This window comes from Bipolaris victoriae, assembly GCF_000527765.1.
Source record: "Bipolaris victoriae FI3 unplaced genomic scaffold scaffold_3, whole genome shotgun sequence".
Taxonomy (NCBI): domain Eukaryota; kingdom Fungi; phylum Ascomycota; class Dothideomycetes; order Pleosporales; family Pleosporaceae; genus Bipolaris; species Bipolaris victoriae.
In genome coordinates this window covers 139,419-156,146 of record NW_014575389.1, presented here as the reverse complement: position 1 = coordinate 156,146, position 16,728 = coordinate 139,419, and the positions used below count along the sequence as shown (strand labels likewise).

At 48.4% G+C, this 16,728-nt stretch overlaps 9 protein-coding genes across 9 annotated transcripts; 5 read left to right on the top strand and 4 right to left on the bottom strand.

Annotated features, from left to right (window-relative positions):
* Nucleotides 1–382: 382 nt before the first annotated feature.
* COCVIDRAFT_85191 (hypothetical protein) lies at nucleotides 383–757 on the top strand (the record flags this gene model as incomplete). The annotated part of the gene is made up of 1 exon (XM_014706441.1): nucleotides 383–757. The coding sequence occupies one exon, from the start codon at nucleotides 383–385 to the stop codon at nucleotides 755–757; it is 375 nt and encodes a 124-aa protein (XP_014561927.1).
* A 97-nt stretch (nucleotides 758–854) lies between these two features.
* On the bottom strand, nucleotides 855–2,229 carry COCVIDRAFT_22138 (hypothetical protein; the record flags this gene model as incomplete). The annotated part of the gene is made up of 2 exons (XM_014706374.1): nucleotides 855–1,461; nucleotides 1,514–2,229. 2 exons carry the CDS (start codon nucleotides 2,227–2,229, stop codon nucleotides 855–857), a joined length of 1,323 nt encoding a protein of 440 aa, XP_014561860.1.
* Nucleotides 2,230–2,750: 521 nt separating this feature from the next.
* COCVIDRAFT_85268 (hypothetical protein) lies at nucleotides 2,751–3,323 on the bottom strand (the record flags this gene model as incomplete). The annotated part of the gene is made up of 1 exon (XM_014706440.1): nucleotides 2,751–3,323. One exon carries the CDS (start codon nucleotides 3,321–3,323, stop codon nucleotides 2,751–2,753), a length of 573 nt encoding a protein of 190 aa, XP_014561926.1.
* A 690-nt stretch (nucleotides 3,324–4,013) lies between these two features.
* On the bottom strand, nucleotides 4,014–5,351 carry COCVIDRAFT_85520 (hypothetical protein; the record flags this gene model as incomplete). Its single annotated transcript, XM_014706439.1, has 1 exon — nucleotides 4,014–5,351. The coding sequence occupies one exon, from the start codon at nucleotides 5,349–5,351 to the stop codon at nucleotides 4,014–4,016; it is 1,338 nt and encodes a 445-aa protein (XP_014561925.1).
* Nucleotides 5,352–8,272: 2,921 nt separating this feature from the next.
* COCVIDRAFT_85497 (glycoside hydrolase family 10 protein) lies at nucleotides 8,273–9,381 on the top strand (the record flags this gene model as incomplete). Its single annotated transcript, XM_014706438.1, has 2 exons — nucleotides 8,273–8,331; nucleotides 8,385–9,381. 2 exons carry the CDS (start codon nucleotides 8,273–8,275, stop codon nucleotides 9,379–9,381), a joined length of 1,056 nt encoding a protein of 351 aa, XP_014561924.1.
* Nucleotides 9,382–9,769: 388 nt separating this feature from the next.
* On the bottom strand, nucleotides 9,770–10,880 carry COCVIDRAFT_33154 (hypothetical protein; the record flags this gene model as incomplete). The annotated part of the gene is made up of 3 exons (XM_014706437.1): nucleotides 9,770–10,002; nucleotides 10,099–10,392; nucleotides 10,442–10,880. The coding sequence occupies 3 exons, from the start codon at nucleotides 10,878–10,880 to the stop codon at nucleotides 9,770–9,772; spliced, it is 966 nt and encodes a 321-aa protein (XP_014561923.1).
* Nucleotides 10,881–11,256: 376 nt separating this feature from the next.
* COCVIDRAFT_85493 (hypothetical protein) lies at nucleotides 11,257–12,338 on the top strand (the record flags this gene model as incomplete). Its single annotated transcript, XM_014706436.1, has 3 exons — nucleotides 11,257–11,524; nucleotides 11,546–11,692; nucleotides 11,743–12,338. The coding sequence occupies 3 exons, from the start codon at nucleotides 11,257–11,259 to the stop codon at nucleotides 12,336–12,338; spliced, it is 1,011 nt and encodes a 336-aa protein (XP_014561922.1).
* Nucleotides 12,339–12,901: 563 nt separating this feature from the next.
* Nucleotides 12,902–13,520, top strand: COCVIDRAFT_85435 (hypothetical protein; the record flags this gene model as incomplete). Its single annotated transcript, XM_014706435.1, has 2 exons — nucleotides 12,902–13,369; nucleotides 13,422–13,520. The coding sequence occupies 2 exons, from the start codon at nucleotides 12,902–12,904 to the stop codon at nucleotides 13,518–13,520; spliced, it is 567 nt and encodes a 188-aa protein (XP_014561921.1).
* Nucleotides 13,521–14,149: 629 nt separating this feature from the next.
* On the top strand, nucleotides 14,150–16,308 carry COCVIDRAFT_22133 (hypothetical protein; the record flags this gene model as incomplete). Its single annotated transcript, XM_014706373.1, has 2 exons — nucleotides 14,150–14,615; nucleotides 15,443–16,308. 2 exons carry the CDS (start codon nucleotides 14,150–14,152, stop codon nucleotides 16,306–16,308), a joined length of 1,332 nt encoding a protein of 443 aa, XP_014561859.1.
* Between the last annotated feature and the right edge of the window lie 420 nt (nucleotides 16,309–16,728).

The window sequence follows — 16,728 nt, the reverse complement described above, 5'->3', positions numbered from 1 at the left end:
CTCTACATAAGACATCCATCAATGAAAATGTTCATTCATTATGGCAGCCGGCACATTACCGAGAAAACAGTAGAGCAAACTAGACCGAACGTCTCACTACGCCACCGCAATTTCCATCACCCACTCAGGCCTCTCATGCGTTTCTGCACTTTCCTGCCCAAACTCCATTCACGACTGAACTATCCAATCCAAAAAAAAAAGTGAAGAGCCCGCATCTACCGCACAAAGAACGTTGACAGTCGAGCCCAAATCCAACTAGTCCACAAGAAGAAAAGCGCATAATCACCAACATAAACAACACCTGTGTATCCCCAAATCTCAAGCTCACATCCCTTCCCATACCCGTTTTCTTCCAACCTCCCTATCCATTCCCGTTCTAACAATGGAAATCCATCAAATACGCAACCGCAGGCCATTCTTAGATCAAGAAGGACCACCCGTACCACCAAAACCATATGCTTCGAATACGCCTTCAACAACGCATGACCGACTCGCAGCTGTAACATCGACTCCAGGGAATGCGATATCAAAGCCACTTCCACCGGTTCCCGGGTCAAGATTAAGTCGCGGTGCGGGAAGCAAAGTAGTATCGAAGCCTCTGCCGAGTCCCCCAAAGAGCTCGACTGTACAGTCGACGTTTCTATGGATCTTAGGGTTTGCGGTTTGGTTTCTGCTAATCGTGATCTTGCTACCTGTGATCACGGAGAAAGATGCAATGCCAGGATTCAATCGGTGGCTTCGAAACCGATTCACATGAATCACAAAGAGCGAGAACGCACGTTTTATTAAGTCAGTGTCAATCAACTTGGGCTACATCCGATTACACGGGAATCTCAATTGCATAATCAGCCAAACTACAATTTCGAATCGGGCTTTGTCGCATCTACCAGACTCTTCCTGCCACCAAACCCGAATAGATAGGCTGCCACTTTGCGCATCTGGATCTCCTCGCTACCTTCAGTAATCCTATACCGTCGATGATGTCGCCAGATATGTTCAAAGGGAAAGTGCCTTGAATATCCATTACCACCATGGACCTGGATCGCGCGGTCGGCTGCTTCAGTGCACAGCCTGTTTGCATAGTAATTACACATCGACACCTTGTCCCCGATCTTCTTTTCGATCTCGTTGTGCGGCATTGAGTCCATTTCCAACGCAGTCTTCCTTATGAGTTGGCGCAGCATTTCGCATTGAGTGGCGAGTTCAACGAGTGGGAACTGGATGCCCTGGTTGTGCGAGAGGGGCGTTCCAAAAGGTGCGCGTTCATTGGCATATTCAACGGATTGTTGGACACAGTATACAGCTGCGCCTAGGGATGAAGCAGCTTGTCGGATGCGGTTTTCGTGCACAAAGGCTTGGGCGACTCCCAATCCATTGTGTATGGGCCCTAAGGCGGCAGTTTCAGGTACCCATACATCCTTGATCGAGACAGTCGCGTGGTCGGTAGGCATATTCAAAGTCCTGTGGCTGGTGGTCAGTACGGTTTCTCAGCAAGGCGGAATAGAATACGCACCACTCGTACGACTCTGCTTTGAGACCAGGCGTCTCAATGGGTACAATGAAGCAAGAGATACCCTTGACCTGCCCATCTTTCCCCGACGTCCTCGCAAATATCGAACAGTGGGTGGCATCATGTATACCCGACTGCCACTTCTTGTACCCATTCAGCAACCAGCCCTTGACTCCATTCCTCGTCTCCGGCCTCCCTCTTGTAGCCATATGTGTAGCATCCGACCCATGACCAGGTTCCGTCAACCCAAATGTCATCCTAAACTTACCCTCAAGTCGCAGCGGTATAAACTCATTCTTCTGCTGTTCATTCCCAAAATTCATAAGCATGACTATATCCGGGAAGTTGCCAACCACTGAGTGCTCATTCTGAAGGTCATTGAATAGTCCTAGGCCCTTGGCTGCAAGATGCTCTCGAATGACAGCCATCCAAAGATTGCTTCCTCGCCCGTCGGCGTTACTTCGCCCACCATACTGCTTTGGCAACGAGAGTCTGTAGAAGCCGGCTTCATCTGCGAGTCTTCTGCATTCAGCTAATAGATCGTCCCATTCTTTGCGCGGCAGCCCGCCATTATCCCAATCTGTGCGAGCGTGCTCACGGCGGTGATCGAAGAACCGGTTGTTATCGTCTTTGTGTTGTAGCGGGGTTATCTTTTCTTCTATGAATTTATCGAGATCGGCGAGGTATTGTGTCAGGTCGTCGGGAATAGAGAAGTTCATCGTTGTGCGATTGCGATGTGGTGGTTCGGAGAGGGGAGAGGTAACGAATTCGAGCGGTATTGGGGGTTGGGTTTCTTTCAGCGATTGGTGTAATCTCTGGCAGCAGAGAATGGCCAGACTATTTGTAGCATATGGCAGAGCTCGAGAGTGCGCATCTTAATAATTGGCTTGGCCTCAGTCGTATACAGTGGGTGTGCTTTGCCAGGAAGACGCGTTGCGGGGAAGCACGCGCACGGATCGTGCGGAGATGCGGAGTTGAACCTCGGCCATTTCATAATGAATCGTTTTCTTTGTTCGACTCAGCATAGGTATCACTGGAGGCATCTTGTCGTCCACCTTCCAAGTACTAACACACTAGTCAGCATATGCAATTTATGGGGATTCTAGTTATCACAAAGGCTCTTTTCTCTCCAATAGTTATAGACTATACTATACCTTGCTGAGACCCTTACTTGTACCATTACCTAGTTTCAGCATTTCGTTCATTCTTCAACCCTAGTAGCGAACTGACTTATTTTTGTTCATAATGTTTTTTCAGCAGATTCATTGGCGTAAACTCCATGTTTCTTCGAACCTGGCAGACATCCTTTGCTCCGCGTCTCTTCTACATCGACACATGGTGCAATATCCAAGGCCTTCACATTGTCCCTATCAGGCATGTACTCATATGTAGTACCTGAGGGACTTAGTACTGTGCGGCTTTGATTGTCCTCCCCATATGGTCTGTCTCCTGCAATCTCAGCACAAGAGCTTTGCGGCTCAGCATTCCGACCTCCATCTGCCTGCTGCGAAGATGTCTTAGACGGAGAGAGAAGCTTTCCGTAAGGAATTTCATAGATTATACCGTTGAAGTCGTCCCAGTATGGTATGCTTTGTCTGTATGAGACATGGTTGCTGCGGCGCTGTCTATTCGGGGTTGGAGCAATGCACGTAGCACCAGTAGACTGTGCATGTGCATGCTGGAGCTGGTTTCGAGACTCGGAAGTCTCTGGTATGAGTTCAGTGCCACTTAATGGCTGATACGATGCTGAACGTTGTCGGTGGCAGTGTCTTTGTCCGCATGGACACATATCGTCTGGATTTCTTTGTGGCATATGAGGAAGTTTACTGGCTATGGCGAAGACCTATAAGAGGGCTGGTGGCCTTATTTGAGTGGTTACAGTGCAATATTCTAAGAGAGAGCCTTTATCAGTGGGATTTTTGGTGCTGATATAAATCAGCGATATTTCTCTGTGAAGGGTATGAAAGCCCCTTGGTGACTCTTTGACTGAATCATGACCAAGACATTCAATATAGGATGAGCTTATCATTGATGTAATGATACTGTACAGCTTTCATTTCACAATAAGGTGAGCTGTGGCAAAGTCGATGCCTATGCGTACGTCACCGACACATCGCATACTCAAGAAGTCATATTTGAATGTAAGATATCCATGCTTGAAACCATATTGATACACCTCATTCGGACACCATTCCTTTAATATCTATTCCGCATCTGCCAACACGTAGCCATTTCCACAAAACAAGAATTTTGTTTCATATCCAGCTTGCAATTCGTGCTCCTAAACTACCGTAAAGTGATACAAAGAGACATTCGGATACAAGAAACCCCCAGCGCCGTGCTATGCTCAACCTCGCCAGCCCAACGGATGTTTACTGTGAATAAAAACGCCCATGATGATGCATTGAGATAAACAAAACGCTTTCATACAACCCCAAAAGAAAATTCGTATAAACTTGATGAAGAGGAAAAGGGCATGGCTCAAGCCGTACCAGCCGCTGTTTTACCATTGAGTTGGGGTGCTGCCATCATGTGGCATGATATCGCTCTCCGCATAAGCTACCGAGAGCTTCGAGTCATCCGAGACGATACTCAAGCTCCCGAGATTTTGTGTCGTATCTTTGATATCTGTTGTATGGCTCTTGTTGACGTCCTCCTGTGACCAGTGGTTGCCAGTATCATGTCCACCCTGAGAACTATTCGTCGTCTTGTTTCGCGCACTACTTCCCAAGTTCTTCGTCCAATTCGTGCTGAAGTGTGGGTGGTACCGCTCATTCAGCTCCGGATCGCGCACACGGGCTTCCAGTTGTGGATACCTTTTCAGCGTAGCGTACATGTCAGTATCAATGCCTGGAACGGCTTTTGAATCGTTGCTTTCATGCGTTTGCAATCTATTACCGACAACCCGGATAGCCGCGTAGACGTATCGATTTTCTTCACCAAGGCAGTTCCACAAGGCCTCCAACTCGACTGCGAAGATTGGGCGGACAAAATGCGTCTGTGCGATGAAATTGTCAACCCGAAGAGCATCCTTGTGAAGGCCGAGAAGCTCCATAGTTTGAGCCAATGAACATGCGACAAACGTCTTCCTGGGAATGCGAATCTGTTCCATCGTAGCCATGGTGTGGTACTGGCAAGCCCTTGCCATCCAGGCAATCAACACCCTCATTGCGGCCTTGCTGCTTACCCCACGAGGTAGGCTCATTTCCTGGTAGGTTGGCGGTTCGCTCGAGCTCTTGCCGTCTTGGCGTTGTACCGTTCGGATGTACTTGTTGAGAACCCTCCGACCAAGAAACAAAACCAGTAGCTTCTTGGGAACTTGATAGGCAAGCACGACTCCAGTATCCTGCTCAATGATATCGACTGCCGGTCCGTGTAGTGCGTTCAACTTTCTCTCGGGTTGCAGATATGGCAATAGGCTATGCAATGTGTGCATATGACGAATGTCTTCCGGATTTGGATAGGGATGAGCTATACCTGAGTGGGAAGCCCATCCAGCGTAACCCAGAGTACTCATAGACTCAGCTTGTGAACTGGTTGGATAGCTAGATGACTCATATTCGTCGCTGGACCAGTGGCTTGGCTCCATGAGTTCTGATATAGCGCTGTTGTCGAGTGGCTGGCCCCATGACTGATATGGGGTGCTCCCATACTGATGTGTTTCTTCTGGATTTGGTGCGGGGTAAGTCATTGCACGGTGTGCGAGATAGGCTCCAACAATGTCTCCATGTTGCTGGTCTGAGGTGGCTCCTTGGATGCTACGTGTGAATGCTGGGGCATTTGGATTGAGATGGGTAGCAGTGACTTTGCCGTCTTTTCCATAACAGTAATAGGTAGTCATATCTTTTTTCAGATTCGGACGATGTTGTTGTATGTGCTGATGGCGCCTGTCGTGATTAAAGGTGCGTGTCGGGTCGAAAGAGCTTTCCCGGTTTGATTTTTTCCCGGAAAGAGAGGTTGCAGTTGATCCTGTGGACTGGTCTGGATTACCATCGTAGCAAAGGCGGGGGACCGGTATAAATCCAGGGCGTCGCGCTATCTGAATGGGTACAGGGGAGCTCATTGTGGCTTGACAATGTGAGCGCTGACATAGGTTGTTGTCGATTGCGACTTTTCAATCGTTCCAGGATTGCGCATTGTATATTGACACTGTGGTTGAAGATACTGGGAGTCCAGATGAAACGGTACGGACTGATCGTCTGGCGGGTGGCCGTGCGCGCGCCTTTGGCGCGCCCAATCCGGTTACATTGCTGGGATGCAGGTGAACGCTGTGCCAAGACAATGTCACGTGCATGAACATCGTCTCTCACCACTTGTAAAGATTAGGCAACGCCCATAATCAAGATGTTAATAACATAAACCGGTAAACTTATATTTGGGTATGTTTGGATACTTTGATATATGATTTGGAATATATTGTCATTGGTGTGGCAAGTGTGATTGCAAAGCCTATGGCGTTTGGGCAGAATACAATGCCATAGAAGTGTAGCAAAGAAAAGCAAATAAAGAGCGGTTTGTATCAGACACTGTTTCCGAATTCTTACTAAATCTTCCTGTCTCATGTGGAAATAATTGCTTGAGACATCTAGTGCTCACAGGAACGACCCAAATTCTGGGTACATCGCATTAGGAGATACAAGGAGTTGCATCTTTCACAATAAGTATTGCAAAGTAAGTAGGAAGACTGTTAGCTTACAGCACGAAAAGGAAGGTAATGACGCAACAGCACTTGCTTCCAGACTGCACATCAGTCTTGCATATTCACTTGAGTATTTTGGTAATATCCATCTGTTCTCAAACTGCCACGATGACTTGATATCGCATACTGTTTTTCTTGGGCTGAAGCATATACTTTCATCAAAGAATTTTCAGTCTTCCTCGTTGACCTGATTGATACGGACCTTTCCACATAGTCTTTCAAAGACATTGTGGGATGCAAGATTGTGAACCGTCAACCAGGTTGGAAGATCGGTTCGTAGCTCTGTTTTTGATGTTCTCTGACTTTGTTTACACTTGAAAAGGATACCGCTTTGATGACGGGATACCCATTTCCAATGTTGGCAAGTCGTTTAATCAAGATGTTTTCCTACCAACTTGAATGAACAACATTGCTCGGAACGATTGGGATCTATATGTACCGTAAACACGTGGAAAGTGGAGTCGAACTTTAAGTATATGGTTTTTAGCGAGGCATCAGTTATTGAACACGTTGTTCGAAAGAAACATGTTCCACAGATACCATCCTATTTGCCTGCCAATCGTAGAGAGGTGCTCATTGCCTGAGAAAGTGTACATTGTATCGTGTGATGCGATGATGCTAGGTCAAGGCTGGCGTTGAGATGGCAGGTGTCTTTGCCTCTACAAAATCCTCCCATGTGAATGCATCGTTTCCATGAACCATATCGGTGAGAGTCAAACCGGGTGAAGCATACAATATGCTTGGCTATAGAAAGCGCAAAGCGAGATCAACGGGTGGGAGGATCGAGCAAACAAAATATGCGTTGCCAACCGTTGGTACTGAGAGATGAATAACTGACCAAGCTGTCAAGGACAGACTTGTGAAGATTCTGGGACGTTCCGCTAGGATTTGAAGTCAAATCTCTCGCGTAGGGGAGTGAGACGGCCAAGCGGTGATCACTAGGTCCTATGAGGAAAGTCGTGCGGCAAGGACTAGCAAAGGACATTGTGTACAACAACAACAAAGTCCCGGGTGATGTCGAAGTCGATGGCAAAAAGCCTCAACGCTATCGATACTGGCTATGGTCTTCTCGCCACAGAAATCTTACCATGTATTCCTTTTTGAGTGCGGTGATTGCAGCGACGTTGGATTTATTAAGGACGCCCAGCTTCGCGCGGCGTCGCCCTTTCGGTTAAATGGGTAATTGCGGGTGGCTGTGATTGGCGGTTAGAGCTAGAACTGCTGCAATGCACGCTAAATTACTAGCGGGAAACCGATGGTGGCTTCACAACCGCGTCCAACACACGCAGATGTTCCTGTCGTCATGGACATGATGTGAAGTCAACCGATAATCACTATGGTGGCGAGGGGAGTGTGAAAGAGACATGGTATGAAATCCAATCTGGTAAGCCGGGGAATCGGACGTGTCAATTTGATGCATGCCAACTGCATGATAGATTGTTATGCATGTTGATCATGCTTGGAACGGTTGGCGATCAATCCCCAGCAAAAACACGTTCTCTACTTACTCGTTTGCCACCACGACTGCAGTCAATATCATGAGATACATGAGTACTACCGGATGAAAGGGTAGGCAATGGAGTCAGGAAACATCCTATTAACCGGCCAGCTTCGACGTTCACTGCAGCCCGTTCTGCATGCACTCCTCTCAAGCGAGTGGGACCTGCATTTCACGTGTTCAGACTATACCCCAGGAATGTCCACTTCATTCAGGCGTCCAAACAGTCTACCCCAGAAGCGGGAGCTTGGCCCTGTGCTCCCGAGGTCCAAGCCGGCTGATTTGTGGACTAGTCTGGAGAATCTCCACAAACCGCTAGCACTTGGCGCTACGGGGTAGATTCCAAGAACGTCCCTAGAAGATATGCAGACGCGAGAGCCCAGGACCCGGTTAAACTACCAAGTTGGCGTGAAGACGCACCGCCGGGGCGGATGGATTGATTAAACGCGGAGACGCTAGAATTTTAGAATAACCGTCGAATGCTATATATGTAGGAACATCATCTGTATTTTGAATGTACTGTGGCAGACAGCTCTAATCATAACGAGTCTCAGCATCAGACACCATGCATCTCTCTAGCATCCTCGCCAGCTTGGCTCTTGCCAGCTCTGCTGTTGCCGGCCCGTAAGTAACATCGCACATCTAGTCACGAACAGGTTCACTTACATCACCCTCAGTGTTCGTCCTGGCCCCAGTGACAGCCTTTACAAGGCCATGGAGAAGGCCGGAAGGGAGTTCATTGGCACTGCCCTGACCCTCAGGAATTCCAGCCGGGAAGACGAGATCATGAAGGCCGACTTCAACTCCTTCACGCCTGAGAACAGCATGAAGTGGGAGTCCGTCGAGCCATCTCGCAACAACTTCACCTTTGCGGATGCCGACCGCTACGCCGCATACGCGAGGAAGAACAACCTCGAGGTCCACTGCCACACCCTTGTCTGGCACTCCCAGCTCCCCGTCTGGGTCTCCGGCGGCGGTTTTGACAACAAGACCCTGATTGACATCATGGAGAACCACATCAAGACCGTCATGACGCGCTACAAGAGCGTCTGCACCCGCTGGGACGTCGTCAACGAGGCCCTCAACGAAGACGGCACCTACCGCGAGTCCGTGTGGTACAACACCATCGGCGAGGCCTTCCTACCCATTGCCTTCCGCTTCGCCAACAAGTACCGCGGCAAGGCCCAGCTCTACTACAACGATTACAACCTCGAGTACAACGGCAACAAGACCCAGGGTGCTGCCCGCATCGTCAAGCTCATCAAGTCCTACGGAATCCGCATCGACGGCGTCGGCTACCAGGCCCATCTCGCCAGCGAGCCCACCCCCACCGCCCCCGGCGCTGCCCCTGACCAAGCCACTCTCGAAGCTGCCCTCCGCGCCACCGCCAACCTCGGCGTCAAGGTCGTCTACACCGAGATCGATCTCCGCATGAACACCCCTGCCACCCCCGAGAAGCTTCAGGTCCAGGCCGATGCTTTCGAGCGCGTTGCAAAGTCCTGCCTTGCTGTTAAGCAGTGTGTTGGTATGACTGTCTGGGGTATTTCCGACCAGTACTCTTGGATCCCTGGTGTTTTTGCTGGTGAGGGTGCTGCCCTCCTCTGGGATGAGTCTTACAACAAGAAGCCTGCCTATGCTGGTTTCTTGAAGGGTATCAAGGCCAAGAAGCACTAGATTTGTCAATGGTTTTGGGGATTCTTTTGTAGATACATATGAAATATTTTTATGATGGCCACGTTAATAACGTGGAATGGACATTGCACTTCAAATCATTGATCATTTGATGTTTTGTATTTTGGTTATGGTATGTTTGGACTACCATCTTGATTCGTGTGAATACATGAGCACTATTGAAGCTGTGCCAGTGGATTGAATTTCTCCTTGTCGAACTCCATGTGACCTGGCCTACCGTATGCATTCTGACCCTTCCACCAATATCCAGCCGTTTCCCTTTCCATCATATCCCCTCAGTAACCAGATTGAAAAGTTGAAACAAGTACCGGCAGTTTGTAGCGTGGGTAGTGATTGAGATCAGATATCTCTGTAGCTCCAACCATTGTGACTATCGGCTGTTCCGACCACGCGACCCAATGAAAAGGCTCAAGGTAAATACATCGGCGACAGTACTAATCATCTTATCGCTCATACCTGGGTTGCTCAGCTCGTATTCCAAGGCCTTTCGGATCTCAGTCTCGAATCTGTTTGCTGCAACAAAGGAGCGAACTGCGACGTCCATACTGCTCAGAAAGCTAAGCTTTGTCGCTTCGTATTCATCATCATTCTTCAGAATCATGGCTGCAATGGAGTGGTGGCTACCAGTTCATTCCTTGATTGCTGTGTTGAGAGTGCCGGCTGCCATCTCTTTTATCGTATGCCGCATGCCGTGAAGACCCTCAACGTTGCTCAAAGCCTTGACCAATATTTCATTTGTACCAAACTTATATATCATGCCAATTTTCGCATGATGTTCGTTCTTGTAGTCGTCCCAGGCCCACAGCGTTTTGTGAATTCCAAATTGTGCACCAGTGATATCGATGATCCACCGCTTCCCAGGCACGGTGATGCGGAGAATTTCATGAGCAAATGCCGAGCAATCTACAGGTTGTTCGCCGCTAGTCCGAAAGACAACCTTTTGTGTAATCTTGCCGAGAGTGGCTTTGCACTCTTCGACTTTGACATCCATTCCTTTGGGCTTTGTGTTAGTATGGGACTTCGAAAATGGTAGTCAACTTACCTTCAAGCGAAGCGCTTATCATATCCTTGAAGTATGCCAGTGGATCGTTGCAGCTAAAGGCAGAAAGGATTGTATTCCTTTTCTGCTCGCTCATGGGAAGATGATCAGGAAATTTGGAGAAAAAACTCGGTTCTTGGGAAAGGCTCGGATGGATTTCCACACAATCACCACGGACCATGATCGCCGCCACAGGGACGTCCCAGGTGTTTTTGCGGAAGATGTAGTAAACTTGCTGCAAGATGTCGGTGATCCGCTCAAGCTTCTTCTCCAGGCGCCGATTACGGAAGTCCCTGCATCGTTTCTTGTGCGCCGGCCAATCCGTCTCCTGACACGTTTTCCCGCAGTAGTAGCGTGAGTATGTATCTGACTTGCAGTCGGGGCACTTCGAGGTAGCTGGATCGCCACAAACAACGCAGATTTTCTGAGGCGCGGGAGCCATTTTGGCGTCAGTGGAATGGAGAATAGATCAGTGACGATGTTGTGAGTCCACGATGAGATGCGGGTAGTGGGAGAGGCTTTATATCAGAACAATATATATATATATATATATATGTGTGTGTGTGTGTGTCTGTTTCGTTTTGTGTAGGCAAATATGAAAGTGAGGGTGAATGAGCAGACAGCACCACGTTTGCTCAATGTACAGTCAATCCATCTTCACCCAACGTTTCCCTCCATATCGCATTCAAGTTTGTTTTCACGGAACAAGATAGAAACGCATTCCACTCTACTATAGAGTTTCTCCCTCTACCTAGATATCCTAGTGAAGCCACAACATCGTCTCTGATTATTTCCCTTTCCATTCCACTGACTCCAGAATGCCTCCCGAACCGCAAGGGATCTGTGCTGCATGCAAAAAACCAGCTTCCGATGTGTGTGGCGGTTGCAAATCAGATACCTACTCAGTTTACTACTGTGGCCAAGTGTGCCAGAAGAATGATAGGCCAAATCACAAGAACGCATGCAAGGACGCCCAACTGGAGAAAGCCCTTACCCGAATCGCCGAAATCGCTCGGCAAGCTTACCTCAACTTCCGCGAAACGACTTGGGACATCCCTGTGGTGAGAATTGACCAGGTACCTGACGGTCTGGAGATCCACTGAGCAGATAAGACAAAGAGCAGCAGTCACTTCAGCAATTTTCCTGCACATATGGCAACATCCCAAAATGTTCGTGAAGCAGCGCTCGTTGCTATGCATTGCGACGAGCCACAGGCACACCTACATGGCCTCATCAAAGCCCTTACTGAAGGTAGTTGGCCTTCATCAAGTTTTTACGGCACTTCACTAACAACCCTTTGATAGGAATGCCGGTTGAAATTGAGGAACTTGAAGTATTTCTTCGGTTGATTAGTCAAAAGGTGACCATCTCCCGTGAGGGTGCCGGCACGAATGCGAACTGGCCAAATTACAGGCATGCAATTCTTCGCATCAGGTCCGAGAAGACGAAAACGCAGTGGATCATTGACATTACCGGTGCACAATACGGAATCCGTAGAGCGTTATGGAAATGGAGAGATTATGAGAACATGCACATGGCAGTTGTCGCAAGAGTCTATGAACTCGGTTACTTCAAATATCTCCTCGACAAGGCGAGCAAAATTCAAGGTATGGATGGCCTTAGTTACAGGGTAGGAATGCTCGCGGCTGGCAACCTCGATCAAGCGATCACAAAGTGGGCGGTTGGTCACAAGAAGCTCGCCGAGATTATCGGTCTAGACGAGGAAGCATACCAGGTAGACAAGGCTAGCCTACTGGAGAGCATGGACACCGCAGTTCGCTCCTTTGTCGCAGCGAACAACTTCAACGCTCAGTTTAGAGAGGCAAAGGCTTACGATCGGAAATACCCAGGTAAAAGTGCGAACGAAATCATCATGATAGCTAAGACGTATTGTGAATAGGCTATCTGCTAGTCGTATGGAAGGGTCTAAAGTTACCACCTGTTTGTCGAACTGATTCTGCTAGCAATCTCCTCGTTTCTCTCTTATTGTCCGGAGCTAGTTAGTAGCAGAAAGAATATGGTGGCATGTACAGATATGGTTAGGCTACATATGACCTCATACCTGTGGTTACTGCGTCAGCGCTACAACTGAACAGGTGAATAATGTAAACCTCATCTGTAGATTCGAGCATCAAGTTGCAAGTCCAGAATAGAAGTCAAAAAGGAACTGTACGACAAGATGTCAAATCAATTATATCACGTGCTAATGCATGCGCATTCCAGAGGCACGGAACCTTGGTGGTGAGTCCCCCGCGACAATCAGGGACGCGACAAGGATATGCGCGCTAGTTTGCTAGTTCCTACGTCATCGTTCCGCAACTGAAGCTCCCCATACTACATAACACGACTTTTTTCTTGTCCACTTCCTTCTCATTACTTTGCAATCTCAATTTCAGCTCTCAATTGACAACTACCACCTCTACATCCTTTAATTCATCCCACTTCATCTCAATTTACTTCACAATGGGTTGGTTTAGCTCCGACGAGAAGTCTGTTCTGGCTACGCATCCTGTCAACCCCGACGTCACAACAAAGTCAGGTTCTGGTGCCGAGCAAGACCGATACGCCCAGCACTTTTCCTCGGATGCCATCAAACGCGGTGTCGACCGGGGCCTTGATAAGCTCCAGAACGCAGCCAATGCCGCCGGCTCGGGTGCAGAACAAGACCGCTATGCCTCGCATCTCAGCATTGGCGACCGGGGCTACAGGGCTATCAAAGAGGCTGCCAAGTACCAGGGTGATGGTGCTGAGCAGGACAGGTACAACGCGCACTTTAGTCCCGCGCTGCACAGCTTTGATGCCGTAAAGGCCGTCCAGGCAGCAGGCAGCGTGGTCGCCAATGGAGAGAAGAATGCTAGCTGGTATGGCCTGGGCTACGATGGTCGACAGAGGGCCAAATTGATGGCTGGCAGCGGTATGGGGGCTGAGCAGGTAAGCTCTTCATTGTGACTTGAACAGCACCAGGATACTAATATAATTGCAGGAACGTCTCGGCTCGCATTTCGGCCTTAGCAAGGACAGCGTCGCCAATGCTGCACAGAGAGTGAAGGACGGTGCACAGGATGTTCTTTCTCGGAGATGAGCAGTTATCATACGACGCGATCACGATTGCCACAGCTGCCACTGACAAGTTCGTCGAGTGTAAAGTTGTACGGCTTCATAATTGTAATTCAACATGCCATGTACCAATACAAAATGAATTCTTAGAGCATCTGCAAAGCAATGGGTATGCTTCCTTATATGCCAATCAACATCATCTTAGTCCGACGCGTCTGTTCAAAAAAAGTAGATACTACACGTGTTCATGAACAATATAGCAAAAATCTCGGCCATGAGCTGGCATAGGAATCTGCAAATGCTATGAAACGAGTTGATGTCTTCCCAGAATGAAGCTCTTACGCTAGAGTGATGTTCTGAATTCTTCGTGTCTAAGTGGCTTATTACCATGTGTGTCTCACATCGCAGTAGGTAAAGTTAAGGATAGTTGGATAGCCCACTTATCATTTGTAGTGGATTCAGCCGGTGGCAAAGCGTCACGAGGGCGTTATACTGTGCGATAACGCTGTAAGCGAGCGCATCTTGACCTATATTTGTAAGTTGGGGGCTGTACACTGGATTACAAATAGAAATAGCATGCAGCAGTAGCGTTCTGGAACAACGCATTCTTGACACATTCTACACACTCAGCCTTGTGCCAAATCATCGTGAACAATGCCCCCCAAAGAGTCCCCAACCCAGGGATCTTTTGGAAGCCTTTCACAAGCAGCAGAGACACCAGACGACGGTACTCAAGTATGGTATGAAGAACCTATCGAGATTTCGGGCTACAAGCTTCATACGAAAGTCGAGCAAAATGTACAGTCAGTAGTGGAGATAGATCCAGGATCCAATCGAAATCGAAAGTATACAGCAGGTTTGACGGCTAAAAACCAAACCAAATGGAACGATTCGGTTTATGCTCTCTTGAAGAAACTTGCTATCTCCTGGGCTGACAGCTGGATCTCTGAAGCACTTAGTTGCGCTGTGGCTGTCATTGCGTTGATATGCCTCATATCGGTCCTCCGCTATTTTGACGGCTCCGTCTGGACGAACCTGCCGCTCCACATCTCCATCAACGCATTAGTCGCTGTACTCGCTGCGGCGATCAAGGCTTCAATTCTTCTACCAGTCGCCGAAGGTACGCACCTGGAAAGGCAAATTTTTCGGTTTACTCATATACGTGTGGACAGGGATAAGCTAGCTAAAATGGCAATGGTTCTCTGATATCAAGCCACTAACTGGCTTCGAGAAATTTAACCTTACCAGCAGAGGAACCCTAGGATCTCTACTACTTGTATTCCGCTTACAAAGTCGGTATGTAGGTGGTGAGCTAATGATGGATCTTACTAATAAGTGTTACAGTCATCTAGCTGCCTTCGGGGCCTGAATCACAATTCTCGCATTCGCTATCGATCCATTCACTCAGCGAATTCTTCGCCCAATATCTTGTCACAAAGTCTCCACAAGCTCAGTAGCGCGCATACCCCGCGCAACGAACATGACAGAGATGTCAACCCATACTGGTGGAGGTGGAGAGGTCCTCGACTCTGACATTGCCGCGTCGATTTATATTGGCCTCCCCAGTGAGCAGAGCCTTACTGGGTATGAGTGCTCTACTGGTAATTGTACTTTCCCATCGGCACCCGGGTCAAACGCAAATTTCCAAACCCTTGCTATGTAGTCATCCTGCGTTGATGTTACGAATGAGACGAGGCGTTTTCAGCAGTCTTCAGTGTACTATATACCCAGATTGGGTAATTTCTCGACAGGAGTTAGAGCTGATTTTGAAGCACTTCGGACCACGTCGATTGCCCATAACAAACTTCGGTTCCCAGAATACTGGTCTTCGGGCACCGAAGAGTCAACCTTCTTTAGCTTCACTGTTCTTACCCTCACTGTGGACTGGGCGCATTACAATACCGTAGATGCCTCTTTTAAAAACATTAACCATCCTTTTTGCCGCAGAATGCCGTATATGGCCGTCTATTCAAACTATCGAATCAAGCATCGAGCTATCCGATTTGCAAGAGACTGTTTTGTCGGCAGAACCCCTATCGGGCCCCAACTCACCAGGCTCCGTCAAGTTTCCCTTCACATATATATCTACGAAAACTTTGCGCAATGGTACTTGGGAGCCATGCACATACAGTTCAATGTACTCTTCAAAGACTCCAGTCCCAGTCTTTAATAACACTCTATGGATCGATGGAAGATACCTCGACGACCCTGATGAGTTCCAATGGTATCCAGAAGACTGTGTATGGGTTATAGACCAATCCACTGAAAGAGCGATCATGTACTGCCTCGAAGATCAATTTGATAAAAAATCACTCGTCCTAGCATACGGTCCTCAAAGCCCAAGCGCTTCCTACGGTGAGCTTTGGACCAAGAATCTTTACCGAAATGGTACCGCGAATCTGGACTCAGTCGAAGCCTTCACGGCGCGATTGACGAGATCAATGTCAGCTTCCATTCGACTATTCGGCACGAAGAGGAGCGAGAAGTTCGGTTTTGTCCAAGGCGACGCGGTGCAGACTGACACGTGCGTACAAGTGCGGTGGGGCTGGGTCGCTTTCCCAGCTTGCATCGTGGCCATGACGTGCATTTTCCTTGCCATTACGGCCTGGAAGATACACCGTAGTGAGGCCAAGTATGGAAAAAGGACGTGCAAATCTTCGAGTTTGGCAGTGCTCTTTGGAGGGTTGGATGAAGCGATTCGCCAGCAATGCGGAACAATGACTAGAAAGAGCGAGATGCTGACTTGTGCGAAGGACTTGGAAATAAGTTTGAGACCCCAGCAAAATGGTTGGAGGTTAACTAAAGGGGACTAGATTAGTGTGAGTTCTATGTTGTACATTATGATAATGCTACGCTACGGACATGAACCGATTGAAAATTCATAAAGCGAAGAACCTAGTACGAAAAGATCAGCCAATACCATGGCCTCTTTTCCTAAATCCCGAGTTAGGTAGTAGGTTGCATTTCTAGTCCCACAGGTCGTCTTGCTCTTATTACGAGATCGTGTTGATCTTTACATCTAATGTTGTTGAAATCACCAACCCTGGCGCTTAGGCTTGCGTCCACCACCCACCGTAAGCCCCCTTTTTCTCTGACCTCAGCTCCGTTACTCACTCTGTTATCCGTCTCCATTTACCCACCATTTTAGATCAGTAAATACCGGTTAGCGTTGCAGCTGTGTATATCCAGATTGGGACAGAAAACGGAGAGGCCTGGCCACATAGCTAAACGGA